The following is a 19,799-nucleotide window of genomic DNA, read 5'->3' on the forward strand; positions in this document are numbered from 1 at the left end:
CACCAAGCCATGCCCAGCACCTAAGCCATGCCCACAGAACCGGTTGTTAAAAATTTTGAATCCCACCCCTGCATACACCCAAAGCCACTCAGTCTTGCCAGGGTTCAGCTGAAGCCTGTTGTCCCCACCCAGGCCCTCACAGTCTCCAGGCACTGCAAGAAGGTAGCCACAGCATCACTTGGATCACCAGGAGTGGAGATATAAAGCTGAGTATCATCAGTGTATCGATGATTCCTCAACCCATGTTACAGATGATCTTACCCAATGGCTTAATACCATCTTCTTGTAGATCCTTAACATAATAATAGAGTTGGAAGAGACCTTGGAGGTCTTCTAATCCAATCCTCTGATCAAGCAGGAAACCCAAAACCATTTCAGACAAGTAGCTGTCCAGCCTCCAATAATGAAGCACCCACAACTTTTGAAGGCAAAGCATTTCACTGGTTTATTGTTCTCACTGTCAGAAAATTTCTCCTTAATTCTAGGTTTCTTCTCTCCTGGATTATCCATTTTCCATCCATTGGATTATCATGGATTATCTGTTTCCCATCCATTGCTTCTTGTCTTGCCTTCTGGTTCTGTATAAAATAAGTTGACCTCTCTTCTTCTTTGGGGCAGCCCCTCAGATATTGGAATACTGCTATCATGTCACCCCTAGTCCTTCTTTTCATTAGACATACCCAATTCCTTCAACCATTCTTCATATGTGTTAGCCTCCAGTTCCCTAATCATGTTTTTCGCTCTTCTCTGCACTCTTTCCAGAGTCTCAATATCTTTATTGTATTGTTTTGGCCAAAGTTGGATGCAATATTCCAAATTTGGTCTTACCAAGGTGATACTAATATTTCACATGACCTTGATTCTATTCCTCTGTTAATGCAGCCTAAGATTACACTGGCTTTTTTGGCTGCTGCATCACACTGCTCATTCATATTTAGGTGATTATCCACTAGGACTCCAAGATCCCTCTCACAGTTACCCTACTGAGCCACGTTTCAACTAATCTGTACCTGTACATTTGGTTTTTCATGCCTCAGTGTAAAACCTTACTTTTTCTGCATTGAATTTCATTTTGTTAGTTAAGATCCAATGTTCAAGTCTGTTGAGATCCATCTAGATTTTAAGCCCATCTTCTAGGGTGTCGGCTATTCCTGCCAGCTTGTTGTAGAATAGAATAGAATAGAATAGAATAGAATAGAACAGAACAGAATAGAATTCTTTATTGACCAAGTGTGATTGGATTCACAAGGAATTTGTCTTTGGTGCAATTGCTCTCAGTGTACAGGGGTCTGTAAATATTTTCACAGCTCTTGTGCTGTCCCAGCCAATCTATGGGAATTGGATAGTTACTTAGGAATTGTGAGCTGTCCCCTTAAGGGAATGCATCATGGTAAATGTAGTTAAAGGTATCCTGGGAAATGTAGTTCATGTCACATGGCCACATCTGTAATCCTGATTGGTCACTAGTTTGACCCTTGATGGGTTGGGGGAGTTTTCCTCATTCTTTGTCTGAATTCTCTAACTCATGGGAGCTTCTTTCTATTGCTACAAGATGGGTTAGGAGATAACCATCTTTTACTACAAAGCAGATATACAAAGGATTGGTCATTAAAGAAGAACTTTGTCACAAACGTGAGTTATGAGGATACCTGATGAACCAATAAATGTAATTAGTTATGGATGTCTTGTTGAGTTATCTATCTTCATCTGTACAGCTTCAAATTCAACTCTGTGCAGAAGGCAGAACAGTTCCCTTTTTGACTCATGCAGTATTCAGGTCCTTGATTGAAGGCAGGTTGGTAGTAATTGTTTTTTCTGCAGTCCTAATTACTTTCTGAAGTCTGTGTCTGTCTTGTTGGGTTGTAGAACCAAACCAGACAGTTATAGAGGTGCAGATGACAGACTCAGTAATTCCTTTTTTTTAATCAAGTTTTTTTATTTCAATCTACACATACACAATGATACATTAACAGTGTGGCATCAATATATCATACATTTTAGTATAGGCAAAATTAATAATACCAATCATATCTCTTAATACACATATTCACAATAAATCATAATCCTTCATTGCTTATTCTTAACATTTCAATACTCTCTCCTAATGCCAACCACCATATCAGTTAAACATACCTAGTAATTTCATTATTCAATTTCCTCCCCAATTTTGTTTTTTGTTTTAAAGAAAAAATTCTCATTTGGCAAGCAGTATGGTTCCAGGTTTCACATCTCAATTCAAACATGACCATAGTTACCTATTCATTTTATTTATTCAATTTTATATCACATTGTCCTTATTAGTATTAAATATTAAACTTATCTTATCCAGTTCCAATTCATGTTATAACTTGTTTCATTTTTCTTAGGTAGTCTCACATTTTATTTTACAATGTTATCTAAAATTCTCATCTCATTTCTATGTTCATTTCCCATATTACCTTTTTCTGTCACATTTGCAATTTTATCAATCCTTATTTTATTAATTCAAAATTGTCACCTCTGATTAATAATTCGAGCTAGCCACCTTCATTCTACCTTAATACCAATCTTCCTATTAACTATATAACACAAATATATATATTTTTGTCAAATTCCTCATTACATTTTCTCAATCACCTTATAAGTCATCTATACATTACAAAAGTATTAATCTAATCAATTAATTATAGCAACAGATATTAATCTTTCCATAATGGTCCTCATTTCATCATTTTTTTCTTTTTTCCCTTTTCTTATACATCACTAATAATCAATTAATATATAATATTCTTATTATACGTTCCCAATTCCATGTTTATTTCATTAAGTTCCATGTCTATGTAGCGATAATCCTTTAATAAAAAAAGAGAAAAAGAAACTTAAAAAACCATATCAGATACATATTTATCTATTTTCAGTACTTATTCTTATATATCACAACATATTACCTTGCGGAATCTCCTTCCCTATCCTTTCTTTCACCCATTATCTCTTGCTCTTTTAACAATGTAATTTCTTTTCATCCTTGTTTGCAACCTGTTTCTCTTTATTTTCTGTTCTCTTTATTTCTCTTTATTTTATTCCCTTTTTCCCCATTCTTATCCCCTCCATTTCTCATTCCTATTATTAAATTTATCTCCCTGCCTCTTTAGATTTTTCTTTTGTACTTCCCTTTTCTGCTTTTTCCCTCTCCTTTTTTTCATTTTCCGAACCATTCTCCCTTTTGTTATCACATCTTTTTTGATCACACATTTTTGATTTTTAATTCCTTTCCCCCCTGCTTAAATAATTGTTGCTCCCTTTGTTCTTCAAAGCTGGCTTCTTCTTTGTTAAACTCCTCCCCCTCTCCTCCCCCTTCCCCTTAAAGAGTTATGCTCTTTAAGTGCCAATAGTCCAATAGTTGTCTAGTTTAATTTCTAAACCTTTGTTGTGCTCAAATATTTTCCTTTAAATTTTCTCCTCCAAGTTAATCCAATACAATAATTCAAGCCAATTTTATAAAATCCAATTTCCTTCTCATTTTCTCTGGTTGCCATTTCCACACACTTTCCTCCAAAATAGCCCTTTATTTTTTAATACCATGGTACCTCAAAATCCATGTATTTTGCCTGGTTCACATTCCACTTGCTACTTCTCTGCTCCAGCACAGTCTTGGTTTTCTGGACTGTTTTTCATCTTTGTGGCAGCCATTTTAGGACTACCACTACAGCATACCTTTGGGAGGGGTTTTTCCTTCAGGGAGGGGAGTTGCAGTTCCCCTCACCCTCCAGGTGATTTCCCCCCTTCTTCACTACCCCTTCAGGGTGATTCTGGTCTCAATTGGGACCCTCCAGAAAGTGAGTCCGGGGCAAAAATGCGCACAATCGCAGATTCTGCTCTGATTCTGACAAACAAACTGGAAGTCCTCAGTAATTCCTCTGTAGAACTGTATCAGCAGCTCCTTGGGCAGTTTGAGTTTTCTGAATTGGCGCAGAAAGAATATTCTTGTGCTTTTTTGATGGCATTTTTGATCTTAGGTGTCTATTTTAGGTCTTGTGCTATGATAGAACTTTGAAGGTCTCTACTGTTGATACTGTGTTGTCTAGTATTGTAAGAGGTGGTAGTATGGGAAGGTTTCTCCTAAAGCCTATCACAATTTCTACGGTTTTGAGTGTGTTCAGCTCCAGATTGTTCCAGCTACAAGGTAAGTTGTACAACCTCCCGTCTGTATGCAGATTCATCATTGTCTTGAATGAGACCAATCACTGCAAACTTCAGTATTTTAACACATGGCTCATTTGAGATGCAGTCATTGGTGTAGAGGGAGAAGAGAAGTGAAGAAAGCACACAGCCTTGGGGGCGGGTTATACTAACTGTACAGGTATCTGATGTGATTCTGCCTAGCTTCACCTGCTGCTTCCTGTCTGTTAGGAAGTTTATGATCCACTTACAAGTGTGTTCAGATACCACTAGCTGGTTTAGTTTCTTTAGAAGAATGTCTGGAATGATGGTATTGAATGCTGAACTGAAGTCTACAAAGAGGACCCTTGCGTAGGCATTTGGAGATTCAAGGTGTTGTAGGATGTAGTGCAGAGCCATATTAACAGCATCATCTGTCGATCTATTTGCTCAGTATGCAAACTGCATGTGTTCTAACAGCGGATCCATGATGGTTTTCAGGTGGGACAGCACTAGCCTTTCAAAGGTTTTCATAACTACAGATGTTAGAGCAACTGGTCTGTAGTCATTCAGTTCCCTGATGGAGGGCTTCTTTGGCACTGGGATGATAGTAGAGTGTTTGAAGCAAGAAGGAACATTGCACATCTCTAGTGATTTATTGAAGATTCAGGTGAAGATGGGGGCCAATTGGTCAGCACAGACTTTTAAGCAAGAAGGAGTTATTGAGTTGTTGCCTGAAAATTTGATGAGTTCCCGTTCTATTCCCACATCTAAATCATTTATGAAGACATTGAAGACGGAATCGTAGACAGAATGGGTCTATGATGGAATCTTGAGGTACCCCACTGAAGATGTAGATGTAGTTCCATTAAGAATTACACAACAAATGTCAGCCAGCTACAAATCCATCTGTCTATCCTACATTTTTCTAGCTTCCCAAAAAGTAGGTTGTGGTCTACTTTGTCAAATGCCTTACTGAAATCTAAGTATACTTATGTCCATATCATTTCACTGATCCACTAATTTTGTTTATTTGTTAAATAGGGAGAGAATACCCTGCAACATCCCACAAAATAACTGCCAGTTTCACCCACAGTAGTGATATCTTATCACTAATTGGCATTGTAGTGCATGTAGCTGAAGCAGAACCAAGTGCTGTGGAGGGGCTCTTCTACAAAGCAATACTGACTCTTCATTATGTTGGTCTATACTTCTCTATTAGAAACTGAGAGCCTTAATGAATGTCAGGGGGGGGGACTCTTCTCCCTTCTGAATTCGAGTAACCAGCTGTTGTTAGTGGTGATGGAAAAGACCTTACAAGCTCATCACTCCCAAAGTAGGGATAACAAGCACTCAAGTCTAAACTGAGTCAGAAAACTGATTTGCATTAGGTACATTCATGTATTCAGATATTTGATTCAATCATCTTAATAAGAACCAATCTCTAAATTGGAATTAAATCATTAAAATGCCTGAACAGAATGGACTCATCACTTCTTCCATATAGTACGAATCTAACAATGGGTTGGTTTGAATCCTATTTCCGCATAATAAAGTATGGCTGCATTTATGCAATCACTTTAATTGGGTTGAAGAAATAGAATAGAATAGAATACTTTATTGGCCAAGTGTGATTGGACACACAAGGAATTTGTCTTGGTGTTAATACTCTCAGTATACATAAAGAAAAGGTACATTCGTTAAGAATCAAGAATCACAACGTACACTTATAGTCATAGGGTACAATCAACAATCAAATCACACAAGGAAACAGTCAATATAAATCGTAAGAATACAAGCAACTAAGTTACAGTCCTACAATCACAAGTGGGAGGGGATGGGTGATAAAGAGTGATGAGAAGATTAACAGTAATAGTAGTGTACACTTTGTAAATAGTTGAATAGTGTTGAGGAAATTATTTGTTTAGCAGAGTGATGGCTTTCGGGGGAAAACTGTTCTTGTGTCTAGTTGTTCTGGTGTGCAGTGCTCTATAGCATCGTTTTGAGGGAAGGAGTTGAAACAGTTTATGTCCGGGGATGTGAGGGGTCTGTAAATATTTTCACAGCCCTCTTTTTGACTCGTGCAGTATACAGGTCCTCAATTGAAGGCAGGTGGGTAGTAATTGTTTTTTCTGCAGTCCTAATTATCCTCTGAAGTCTGTGCCTGTCCTGTTGGGTTGCAGAACCAAACCAGACAGTTATAGAGGTGCAGATGATAGACTCAATCATTCCTCTGTAGAACTGTATCAGCAGCTCCTTGGGCAGTTTGAGCTTTCTGAGTTGGTGCAGAAAGAACATTCTTTGTTGTGCTTTTTTGATGATGTTAGGTGTCCATTTTAGGTCATGTGATATAGTAGAACCTAGAAATTTGAAGGTCTCTACTGTTGATACTTTGTTGTTTAGTATTGTAAGAGGTGGTAGTATGGGAGGGTTTTTTCTAAAGTCTACCACCATTTCTATGGTTTTGAGTGTGTTCAGTTCCAGATTGTTCCGGTTACACCATGAGGCAGTTATATAACCTCCTGTCAGGAGAGCAATCTCAATTCTTTCTCTGGGCCTCGGGTAAATAGCCTTATTAGCCGTGTTTCACGTTTTCCCGGACCTCTAAGTCGACTTCATTTGCTTAGTTTACAAACCACTTTGCATCATGAACCTTATTTCTCATACCGCGAAGGCGGAGACGAGCGACCCCTAATGGCCAACCGCAGTTACACCTTCTCAAATGAGCACCTATCCCGTCGGACAAAGGCAACATCCGACACAACCCGGAAATCTCTTACTCAGCTGAATGGTTTTCTTAGAGCGGAAGTCGGAATTCCTTCCTACGCATACGTCCTTCTGCTCTCTGCTTCTTGTGCGTTGATTCTTCTGTTCGCGCTGCTTCGCTTTGTCTTAGGAAGAGAGTTTTCTGGGGAAGGGGATGCGCGACCCGAGAGGAGGAGGAAGGCCGCCACCTCGCGAGTATCACCATGGAGGTGGAAGAGGCCTTCTCTCTGGTGGGCCAGATGGGCCCCTTCCAGGTGTGGCTTTGCGTCTTGCTGGCCGCGCTGCTGCAGGTGAGAAAGAGTCCTGAGGAGCGTCTCTTGCCGCGAGGGGTGGCGTGCTCGTATGACCCATCGGGAAAGAAACGCTTTTGGTTCTAGGTAGGGCGCGGTTCGCAGCGCGGTGCGATTTACGTCAGGAAAGAACCTTTTCTTATGTCCCGATGGCGTGAGATCCACGTACAAAACCCACAAGAAGGATGCAGGGAATTTAAGGGGCGACTAACAGAGCAAGGTGGTGGTGAAAGGGTGTGCCGTCTGTTTTAAATGAGACGCCTAACCCTGTTATGTATAAACTGGGAGGAGAATTTAGGCACAAGTTTACAAATTGGTGCGAAATGTAGATTTTATATCTAAGGCGTTCGGCATGTGCAATCGTGCGGAATATCTGAAGCTCGAGTGTAGGGTAAAGGTTCGTTCTCCGAGCTTGTGGGTTGGTTTCCCAGCGTTTCATTACCAGGGTAAATAACATTTTCAGCAGAGTTTAGGAGATCCGCACCCTGTTTCAGCATATCTCAAGTGATCAGCTTTTCTACTTTGAAACTGGTAAATTGGGTGGCAGCTGCCAGGCTCATTACCAACTCACTACCTTTTGGATTTTCAGTATCAGACCTAATTTGTTAGAGAAGATGTTTGATCTGAGTATCAGGCATAGCTATGATAATTGGCAACATCTATTTGGACTGTAGTCTAATGGCCAAGGACGTGACTGAAAATATTAATAGTCATATTTTGTGTGAAGTAGTTTAAAATACAGTATATGAGTCATTGGTTGGTTAACATTGTGTATTTATTGAATAAAGACTTTTCAACTTTACATTGAATCACTTTGTCAATTCACTGTATATTTTCTTTAATAGTGCTAGTAGATCAGGAAGTCTGAATTATCAGATTTTTCTGTTTCACTCAAGCTGGGAATATGATTAACAAAAGCCTTTCTTGTTTGATCAGATTTTATAACATTTTCTTGGGCAGGCAAAGACTCAGTCATATCTTAGTGTGAACAAGTTGTAACTGAAGTATCCAAAGAGTTTGATTTGGTAGTTCCCGTATAATCCAAGAGGTAAAAAAACTCACCCTTTTGACTTTTAAGATATTTGTTATTATTTGTTTTTTTCCTGCCTTTATTAAAACTCATTTTTTACAAACCTGCAATCCCTTAATTTGGGGTAGAGTTGGGACGACTGGATGAATCTGAGCGTTTTCTTGCCAGATGTCCTGAAGCAGGACTGTCAAACTCCCGGCCTGTGGGCCAGATGTGTTACATGCTGGCCACACCGATGCCTGGTTTAGCAAAGCGGGGGAAAGTCCTAATACGTCATGTGATGCTGCCATGATGATGTGAGTTTGACACCCTGCCCTGAAGCCATGTGGAGTTTGCAGCAGATATTTTTTCTTTGCGCCCTAGGCAAGAAATATCTGCTGCTACCTAGGCTTGAACTCTCAACCTTCCAAGTGGGAGGTGAGCATCTTTTACAACAAGGTCACCATGCTGCTTGTATCCTGCCTTTATTATGTTTACAAATAACTCAAAGTGATGAACATATCCAACATACCATCCTCCTATTTTCCCCACAACAACAACCTTGTGAGATTGGTTGGGCTGAGAGAGAGTAATTGGCCCAAAGTCACCCACCTGGCTTTCATGATTAAGGCAGGATTTGAACTCATGATCTTCTCCTTTCAAGCCTGGTGGCTTAGCTGCTAGACCAAACTGGCTCTTCAGTTTTTGAATGCTTTGAATGTTGTCTGTTTATCTGGCATTGATCTTGATGTTGTTTTTCTTGTTTCAGCTTTATGTAGCCACTGAAGCAGTCCTCATTGCATTAGTAGGAGCGATACCACCTTATCACTGGGAAGGAATATTAACTAATCATAGCCATAGTAATGACACAACTATTGAAGAAAGCAACTTTAGAAAGTGGCTCCTAACAGCCAATTGGAATGACCTTCATAAATATGTACATTTTAACACAAATTTTACATCAATAGCCTCTGAGGTATGAAGCATAATTTATATGGAAAGGCTGAATACTATAACTTTAGTATTACAACTTGGAAGTCATAAGCGGCAATGATGAGCTTTTGGACAAAATTCAAATTAAATAGTAACATGAACCTTGTTTTAGAGGCAACTAAAATGTCCTAGAATGGTGACTGAGCTGTCAATAGACAGAAACTTAGTGAAGGATGGAAGAAAGGACTATCTGAAAAAGCCCTGGCGCTTATTTCGGAGGGCAAAAAAAAATAAGACAGGGTCTTATTTTCAGGCAAACATGGGTACTAGATTTTGCCTATCCCTGTAATGCATTTCCAGTACATGGATATTGCTTTTGTTATAATTATAAAATCTGTTTCACTAATTATTGTTCAAGCCAGATAACCGCTATCAGGAACGCACTCTTGAAAACAGAACCTCCAGCACATCCCATGTCTGGTGGCAGTGTGAAAATGGGATGCCCCTGACTATCACCTCATGGCAAGTTTGCTGTGTGGAGTTGTCCTGCAGGAATTGACAGAGGCAATTTGGTAGTGAGCTGCTGCTTGTGAATTGGCTGCAGTAAGTTGTCCTAGATTCACTCTAAAAGTCAGCTATTAAGTCGGATGTCAGTCTCTTGGTATCAGAGCAGAAATAGAATTGCCTCCTCATTGATATGAGACTCATAGTACTCCAAGATTTCTATGTACAGCTTTGATCAACAAGGTTGAAAAGTTATTGTTTTGCAGCAGAAGTACATAAAAGTAGTTTGATATCAAATCAGTAGTTTTTGATGAATGTTTTTGGTATTAAATTTAGCTTTAAAAGGCCTTGAAAAATAGAAAGTATGAAAGCATCTATAAATGCAGTTATAAAAATTACTTTATTCACTGAGAAACATCAACTTCTAATCTCTTTTATGGGGAGAGTATTCATTTAATCTGATGGTTTCTAGATAATCTGATTATTTATAGTCAATTCTAGAAAATCAAAAAGATTACCCTAAAATCTAGCAAATTTAAGAAACCTTAAGAAGGACCTTTGGATTTTCCCAAGCCCTGGAGCTTCATTTGAATCTGACTCTCAAGTTTGCAGGCCAGTGTTTAAAAGGAAGTTTGCTTTCTTAATGGCTCTGTGTTTGAGCATAAGAATTCAAATGAGGATATTGAATGAAACTTGATGTGATAAATAATTCAGATCTATTTCAGTTTGCATCAGGAATGTCAATCTGCTCTTTTCTATTGTTCTTAGATACCCATCTGCCAAATAGAATATCTGAAAAATGAAAGATGGAAGATTAGTTTTGAAAATAGTTTAGTTTTTTTCTTGTTGAAAGATTCTGTATTTCTAATAAGTTCCATTAGATTCTACCTAACATTCTCTTTTCTGTCCATAGTGGTTTTTAATTGGCAATACTTCATATAAGATCAGTGTTGCCAGTTCATGTTTCTTCGGTGGTGTGTTTGTTGGAGTAATTACTTTTGGACAACTATCAGATCATTTTGGGAGGAAAAAAGTCTTTCTTACTGGTAAGTTGGGTTAGAATTTAGTAGAAAATGTTTTTTTTTACAGATTAACAGAGTCTCAAATATTGGAACAACTGCTATCATGTCTCCCCTGGTCCTTCTCTTCACTAGACTAGCATCTACAACCATTCATCATATGTTTTAGCCTCCAGTCCCCTGGACGATTCTCTGAATTCTTTCTAGAGTCTCAGCATCTTTTCTATTGGGCGGGGGTCAAAACTGCATGCAGTGTTTACTGCACTAAGGCTTTATAGACTGGCCTTATTAAGGCTTTATAGAGTGGTATTAATACCTCACTTGATCTTGATTGTATCCCTCTGTTAATGCAACTAAGGATTGTGTTGTTTTTTTGGATGCCGCCGATCAAGTCTTGGCTCATGTTTAATTGGTCCTTGACTAAGACTCCAAGATCTCTCTCACAGTTACTGCTATTAAGCTTGGTTTCACCTAGTCTGTATGTGTATTTTTGATTTTACTTGCCTAAGGTAAGACTTTACTTTTCTTTGCATTGAATTTCATTTTGTTAGATAGAGCCCCATGTTCAAGTTCAATAGCCAACATCATCTAAGATGTTGGCTATTCCTGCCAGCTTAGTATCATCCACAAATTTGATAAGTTCCCCTTCTATTCTTTCATTGAAGTCATTTATGAAGATATTGAAGAGTACTGGGCCTAAGACGGAACCTTCTGGTACCCCACTGCTTACTTCCCTCCATGTAGATGTAGTACCATTAAGGACTAGGTACATTAGTATGGTTTGTTAGCCAGTTACAAATTCATCTGGTGGTGATGCTATCTATTCCACTTTTTTCTAGCTTACCAAGAAGTAGGTTGTGGTCTACTTTGTCAAATGCCTTGCTGAAGTCTAAGTATATTGTGTCCACCGTATTTTGCTGCTCTACTAATTTAGTCACTGTGTTGAAGAATGAGATAAGATTGGTTTGGCACAATCTGTTTCTAACAAACCCATGCTGACTTCTAGTTATTACTTTACTCGTTTCTAGATGTTGGCAGATGTTAGTCTTCTTTGTTTAATCCTTGGAAAATATGATGACCAAGAAATCTGAGTAAATCCTCAGGTAGCCAAGTTTAATCTGCTTGTTGCACAATTTACTATTCTTTATTCCACCCTCTTGCATATGGAAGGGAAGGGACTTTCCTCTGACGTGTGTTTGTGGAAGAAGCAATAAGTGTAGCTATTCCCACCAATTGACTATTCCCATCAATTGATAACAAATTTTTTCAGCCATCACAGAAAAACAGTTGCTGCCTCAGAACTAGAAAGCACATGATAATATCCTACTGAGTAATATACCTAGTAATACCTACAGCTAGAAGTGAGGTATCCTAATGGAGCACACTTTAGTATGAGCCAGCAGTGTGCTACAACTACCAAAAAAGCCAGTGTAGTCCCAGGCTGCTTCAATAGAGGAATAGCATGAAGATCACAAGACATGATAGTACTACTTTATGCTGTACTAGTATAGCCACACTTGGAATACTATGTCCAATTCTGGTCACCATGCTATTAAAAAAGATGCTGAGACCCTAGAAAGAATGCAGAGAAGAGCAACTAAGGGGGTCTGTGGGTACATTCCTGTGTACAAGGAATGATTAAAGAAACTAGGTCTGTCCAACTAATGAAGAATTAGGGGTGACATGATAGCTCTATTACCGCACATTAGGGGCTGCCATAGAGAAGTGGAGGTCAATTTATTCTCCAAAGTACCTGAGGGCAGAGCACAAGCAATGGGTTGAAGTTTGTTAAACAGAGATCCAGGGACTAAGAAGAAACTTCCTTACAGTGAGAACAATTAACCAATGGAACATCTTGTCTCCCAGAGTTGTGGGTGCGCTGTCCCTGGAGGTCTTCAAGAAAAAAATTGAGCAGCCATTTGTTTAGGATGATATAAGATCTCCTGCCATGGGCAGGGGGCTGAACTTGAAGATCTCCAAGATCCCTTCCAGTCGTATGATTCTATAAATATTGTTACTCAGGAATACCCAGCTCAGATCAAATGAGCGATTTCTAACGTGTAGAAATGGAAATCACTCTAGATAGTCCTTGGTTAATGACCATCCAAAATTATGGTGACTCTGAACAAAGAGATTTATGACTGAAACTATGGCTTTGCAGCACTTTCATTGTTCATATGATCAACATTCAGCCACTTGGCAGCCCATCCACACTATAACCGCAAAAGTGCTACAACTTTGCCCACCTGCTTATCTTCACATCTATGCCTTTTTTGCCACTTTGCATAGTGACACTCCTTGGCATCAGTGTTAAAGTTGGGGTTGAAGTTGAGGCCTGGGTCATTCACCAGTCTTGTCTGGCTGCCACTGCCCCAAACCTCTATTACAACCCCATTGCCCCCACTGCTGCTGAGAAATGCTGCCTCAAACCTCACGTTGTAAGCAGCCATCTCAACTCCACCAGTGCAAAGCTGCATGGTTCTGTAGCTCTTGCCATCCTACAAGGCAGGGTGCAGAGCAACCGAAAGGACAGAGATGGGGGGAATAGACAATTGGGGAGAGTTAAAGGGGAGTCAGTCTCTTACCTTAGAAAAGCCAAGGCTTTGACTAGGAGGAAACTAGCCCAGGATGGCTTTGATTGCAGTGAGTCCTCACCTAATGACTAGTAGAATTTGTTTAATGATGGCAATGAGGAGTGCTGGGATTGCTGTTGCTGTGTGATATGGTCACGTGATGTTACATTTTACAACTGCATTAGCAACAGATATTACAATCCCAAACATGGTAAATCAAGGATTACCTGTATAAGATAGGAGATAAATATTGATTGTATATTTGGCTTCTATGTTCAATCAAAAAGTATTTAAAGCACTTCTAAACATCAAACATTTTTAGTTTTAATCAAATGTGGTCTTTAAAGTTTTTTTCTTCTTTTTCCACAAAGTGGGTCATGTGAATTTTCTTAAAAGTTAATCTGAAACAATATACTTTCATTCAGAACTGAGATTAGTAACTCACTGTTTTTGAGTAACTCAATATATTTTAATACTAAAGAATTTTGTTTTATAAGCATGCTTGATTTGGGGGGTGGGCAATAAAACCAGCATTAAACACTTATCAAATAGTTCTAAATGATTTTTTTTCTTTCTCTTCTAGGTTTTGGCCTTGACATTGTATTTGCTGTTGCTAATGGATTTTCTCCTACATATGAGTTTTTTGCAGTCTCTCGTTTCTTGGTTGGAGTAATGAATGGTGGAATGTCACTGGTGGCTTTTGTCCTGTTGAATGAATGTTTGGGAACTGCTTATTGGGCATTGGCAGGTACAAATTTAATGGTTAGATCTTTCAGATTTACTCTTGTAGCAAATATTCAAGATAGTTCAGTAATACTTAAAAGCTATTTCACATGTTAAGAAATTAGCAAGTAGTTTGTCTATGCATGTTTAACGTTAATTTCATACTTGTGTCATCATGTTGTTTGATTCTGGGCTGATGGATATCCTCACCCAGAAGCTTCATATAAATAAGAGCTGGGAGTGAGTTTGAGCCTGTGGTATCTACAAAGCAGAGGCCTATGACTGGATCTTTGTCTTCCTCCTACACTGACTGGGATCCACCTCCAAAAAGAGGAGAATCACTGGAGAACCATGATTTCCTGCTCCCAGCCCACTGAACTACCATGAACAATGCTATTAAAAGCATTGAGGTATCAGGATGACCAGAATTGATACACTGCCCCATTCAGGGTCTTCCAGAGGTTATCCATGAAGGTGTCACGTGCCCTCTTAGTTCTTATCTTGATGTGAAATCTGACTGTAGTGGTTCCTGATAACTCCCTTCCTCTAGAGCCCTTAGAGTTGCAAGTAGGTTGCCTTCTCAGCAACCTTCCCCCCAAAAGGAAGTTGGAGATTGGATGGAAATTGTCTAATACTGTATTGCTGGGCCCAGGAATGACCTGTATGAGATATGATTAGCTTTAGCTTCTCTCAGTCTGTAAATAGTTTGTGATTTTTTAAAAAAAAATCCTTCAAATATACATGTACTTTTAGTCAGGTGCCATCGAGTCAAGCTCAATTCCTGGTAACAATATAGATAATGCTTCATATTCTATTCATCCTATTCTGAGTGATAATCTGCAGCTCATCCATCAGTGATACCTCTGATCCATTCTACAGTATGTACATCATGGGTGTCGGTCTCGTGGTGTCACATTGCCTTCATGTGACGTTTTGCAAAGTTTTTTCCCTTCACGGAGCTGGGGTGGGCGTGGCCTGCACGTAACTCATCCAGCCTGCAGGACTTCCGGCCCACAGGCCACCAGTTTGATATCCCCGATCTACATCTATCTACCTGAACCATTGTTCACATCTTCTAATCTCAAATTTGCCAAACTTTTTTCTAGTACACCATCTGTTTACATGACACACTCAAAGTATGTGAGTTTATGCTTGCTAATCATTGCCTTCAGAAGAATAGTCAGTACCTCTTCAGAACAGATTCGTTGGGCTCTATATTTGTTGAATTTGAATAGTTAATACTTTAATTGCCATCTTTCTTGTAGTTTTAAATAACTCAATGGGCATTTAATTTATACCTGGCATTTCCCTTTTTGACACCTGGTTTGTCCCCTTGCTATCTAGTGGAGTTGGCTTCTGAATAGATTTTCTCTTCAGATGGTCTTATTATTCTTGAATCCTGCTTGTAAATGTTTCAATATAGTCTTTCCATTTGCCTTTATTATAGATATGTGATTGTTCATGTATTCATACCTTAGTATAAGGTTTTTCTTTGATTTTTCTGATCATAACCATGTATCTCATTTTCCATATTTCACTCTTCTTCTTGGAGTTCTTGATTGAGAGCTCTTTCATTTCCTTCCCTGTTGAATACTCTGTGTCTCTATAGAGTCTTGCTGTGTTCTTCTTCCTGCCCTTTTGCCAATGAGGGTGATCCAATCTAGAAGCTTATGTTTCTGTCTCCATCACTTTCATTAGAGAGCTCCCTAACCATGTCAAGGTGGTAATGTATATCGTCCACCTAATTGTACCATTTATTAACAGACATTTTAGCAGTTCTAGTTGTGGTCATTAAGTGAGATGCATATGCGTCATTAAGCAAGGACTTCATGTGACCCTAGCTTCCCTTTTGACTTTGCTTGTGGGAAGCCAGTAGGAAGATTGCAAATTGCAATCACATAACTGTGGCATGCTTTGTTTGCCAAAATTCTGAGAACTATCTCTTATTCAGTGCTGTCACAAATTTGAACAATTGCTGAACCGTGGTCATTAAACAAGGACCACACGTAACATCTGCATGTAATAAATACTGTATGATTCTACCCATCGCTATAGCAGATTTGCCAAAGTGCTATTTGGGAATGGCAGATTTGGTTTAAGTTAAATGTAGTAAAGTTCTATGTGGACCATTCTGTTTTCATTTTCTCTGAATGTGCATGTTCCTTCCCATCTCTGAGGCTTATTTCTGTTTCTCTTAACTTATACCCACTGCTGTTCTCATTGCATTTTTCACACCTGCCTTTGTTCTATTTTTGATCTTAATCTTTAATCTTGACTTTAAGCTATCTGCTCCAATTCTTTTCTTAATTGTCTTCCATTTTCTTCCTTCCTCCTGTCTCCTAGTACTTTAATCCTAGGAGCCTGAGCCCTGCTTTTTTGAAGAATCCCATATGAGCTCAGTCCATAATAAATGTTTACGATAATATATTTGGAAGAATCAGATAGGTTGTACTTTATTTTGAGATTGTTATTTATTTTTTGAGAACTGGCTTTTTTTGTTTCTTTTTTCCCCATTTTTAAAAATTCTTGTTATGTAGAAGTCCACCTTTTCCCTTAGTGTGGCAGTCTAATTTTAGTGTGGCTAAATTTTATCTTGAGAATATTTTGAAATGTAGTTCTGAAGTTGGAGTATCTACTAAGAACAGAAACTATACAATAATAAATTATTAGAAATGACCAGTTATATTTCTCCTAAAATATATCTTATGATGTAGTTCTTTGACTATTTTAAATTAAGATATTTTTATTTAATTTAAAAAATAAAATATGTTAATGATGTTACATGTCTAATAAGTCTGCAATGAAATTATAATATATTACATTATTTTTCTAATAGATTTATCTTAAAACCTATGTGTATCCTCCTAATTCTTATTTCTCAAGAGATGTTTGAATTTTCAGAACATGTCAGGCATCAGTTTGGTGTAAAATTATAATTTTACCCACTCGTTTCTGTCTGTTAATGGCAAATTATTCTTAATTATTGAGTATAAAAGCAAATATCTATAATCATGGTTTAAGTGTTTATCTTACTTAATTAGTTCATTCTGGTTGTCCTCTATGCCAATATATCTGTGGATACTGATGTCAGATCTGTGTATCTGTTATTTCTTCAATGGAAGAAGAAAGGGGAGGGAGACTGATAAAGAAATCCTTCTTGATGTAACCTGAATATATTTAATCTTATATTAAATGTGTATAACCTACACATGATACAATGGAGAGATGAGACCCAGATGGCCGGAACCTATTACCTCTGAGAGAGACAGTCAGGAGATGAAGAGACCATAAAAATTCCCCAGTGAGATGTGTCCTGGGAAACTCTGAAAAAGATCATTCTAAAAAGGGGGTGGGGGGGAATTAACATGTTGGCTCTTTGTTTTACTAAATACACATCAAGATAAGGGGAGGGGTTTTAAACTCCCTTATCTATCTCTGCATGCCTGAGAGACCTTAGACACTGCTTTTAACCCCTACGTGAATTGTCTCGTCTCAATAAAGGATTCCTTTTTGATACCTTTTCAGAAGTTCATTCTCGTTGATTGAATGGGAAAAGTTCTGTAGCCTGACATAAAATAGCATCTGCAATAGAGCCCGGAGAGGATTTTTTTTTAAAAAAAAACAAAACCCTTCACTCTACCGAGTGGACCCTGCAAAAAAAGGAAAATGTCTGAGTACAGCAAGGACCAAGGGGAAGCCAAATGCTGGGGAGAAATGTCGACAGTTACCCAGCCAGATACTGACTTGGTGCACCCCATTGAAGATAGCGAAGCTGCCTACGAAACCTCCACAAAGCCCCAGTGGTCTATAGGCGTAGGAAAGAGAGACAGCTGGGACAGAAGAACCAGGGGAGTAACCCTCACCCGGGACAATCGTAAACCCGGATGGAAATTGGAGCTGGAGGCCCTATCAGATCAGGAAGGATGGGGCGAGGAGCCACCGGCCGACAACTGACTGAGATGGTACATAAATTGCCTCGTGAGGGAAGCCCTGGAGAACCTCGAGGTGAGGGATGCACCAGGACACCAACGCAGGAGAGAGAGGGAACCAGAAAATGAGAGAACCCGAGCTGCCAACCCAGATTCAGCTGAGAATGATCAAGCAGTGGGACAAGCTGAGGAACCAGTAGCCACACCAGGTACCCTGCCCCTAAATGCCCCAGAACAGGGGATTGACCCTGGCCAACACAGAGACATACAACTGCGGAGGATGGTCCCACCCCCGGGAGTAAAATTCGATGTGGACCCACAGAAACTGGGATTTTCCTGGCACAAATCCTTACCTACATGCAAGAATATGGGTAGAATTTCCAAACTCCGGGATCCCGAGTACGAGTCGTCACTCTGGCCCTTGAAGGGGCAGCAGCCAGATGAAATGTGATGCTCCACAACGTCAATGCCCCAGAATTAAGGAACCTCAACCGCTTCACGACAGCCCCACGCCACCACTTCAAAGACCCTCTCGCTGATAGAAAAGCCCGAGACTGCATCAGAGTCGTAAAGCAAGGCTGTCGCCCGGTAGATGAATACACTGAGGAATTTCCTGACCTGGCTGGCCGAGTCGACTGGCCAGAGGATATCCTAGTCTGTTGGTTCAAAGATGGACTAAATGACGACCTATACTCTGGCCCGGGGGGGGGCAAACCTCCTGCATAAGTGGTACATGAGGGCAGAGGAGGCGGAGGTAGACATGACTCATAACAGGTACCACAGTGGCAAGTTTTGGAAAAGATCCCCACCCCTGGGGAAATGGGAAATTTTCAAACCTCAAACCACCATGACTACAAGAACGTCTGGTTGCTTTAAGTGTGGAAAGGAGGGACACCGCCCAGCAGAATGCCATTCAAAAGCCCCTGCCAGAAAGCCAGACCACCCTTCGGTGGAAACCTGGAACATCCAGCCCTTGAGAAAAGGAGACTGGCCTGAGGGGCCAAGTAGCTGTGGGATTCCGATCCCCCCCAACCCAGAGGAAGAACCCCCAACGCTCTGAGGGGACCTGAGCCAGTCTTGAAGCGATCCGGAAGATGACCCACTGGTAAGCAACCCAATTGAACTAATCACTCTACCCCAAGACTGTTTATCCCCAGCCAAGGGAAGGGGGAGGAAGTTGCAGTGTTGCTGGATTTGGGATGCACCCAATGCCTAAAAAATCCCTCCCTTGCAGAGAAATTGAGGATCCAACTGAAAGAAATGGAAAATCCCATTGCTTTCTGCCAATTAGATGGAACTATAGTGGGGGGGAGCCAGCTAAGTTTACCACAGAACCATTGAAAATAAGATTAGGGAACCATAGTGAGATGCTCACATTCATTGTAGCCCCAGGAATGGAAGAGATGCTAGTCCTAGGTCTCATGTGGCTGTGGAAATGGAATCCAAAAATAAATTGGAGGAGAGGAACTGTACAATTCCAGAGAGACGTAGTATTTGCAAATAGGTCAGAGGAAAGGATAAAGAAAGGAACAGAAAACAGAGAGTCAGCCATGACTGGACAGTCAGCTGAACCCATTAACATCCCCAATAAGTACCAGGATCTGGCCCAAGTATTTAGCGAGGAAGCTTGTGATGAACTCCCACCCCATTGCGCCACAGACTGCGCTATCGAAATCCTACCAGGGGCTAAACTCCCAAAACCACAAATGTACTGCATGTCTCCCAGAAAGAAAAGAGCTCAGAGCATTTTTTGACAAAAATTTAAAAAGGGCTTTCATCGAACCCACCAGACCAAAAATAGCTGCCCCAGTGTTATTCTGCAAAAAGAAAGATGGCTCTGTATGCTTGTGTGTTAATTACAGAAAAATTAAACACGATTTGCATAGAGAATATGTATCCACTACCCCTCATGAAGG

The 19,799-nt window shown here is 39.7% G+C and overlaps 1 protein-coding gene across 2 annotated transcripts in view; it reads left to right on the top strand.

Annotated features, from left to right (window-relative positions):
• The first annotated feature begins 6,894 nt into the window (after positions 1 to 6,894).
• The window catches only part of SLC22A15 (solute carrier family 22 member 15), a 38,752-nt gene continuing 25,847 nt past the window's right edge, over positions 6,895 to 19,799 (top strand). Inside the window, exons 1-4 of one of the 2 annotated variants that reach the window (XM_087926126.1) lie at positions 6,895 to 7,193; positions 8,972 to 9,178; positions 10,553 to 10,685; positions 13,815 to 13,979. In XM_087926126.1, coding sequence (XP_087782252.1) covers positions 7,107 to 7,193; positions 8,972 to 9,178; positions 10,553 to 10,685; positions 13,815 to 13,979 — 592 coding nt within the window. In that variant the 5' untranslated portion in view covers positions 6,895 to 7,106. The remainder of the gene's footprint in view (positions 7,194 to 8,971; positions 9,179 to 10,552; positions 10,686 to 13,814; positions 13,980 to 19,799) is intronic. The other variant, XM_087926127.1, reaches the window with a different exon arrangement.

The sequence above is a fragment of the Pseudonaja textilis genome, chromosome 2 (genome assembly GCF_049901715.1).
Source record: "Pseudonaja textilis isolate UNSWEBS1 chromosome 2, rPseTex1.2, whole genome shotgun sequence".
Taxonomy (NCBI): Eukaryota; Metazoa; Chordata; class Lepidosauria; order Squamata; family Elapidae; genus Pseudonaja; species Pseudonaja textilis.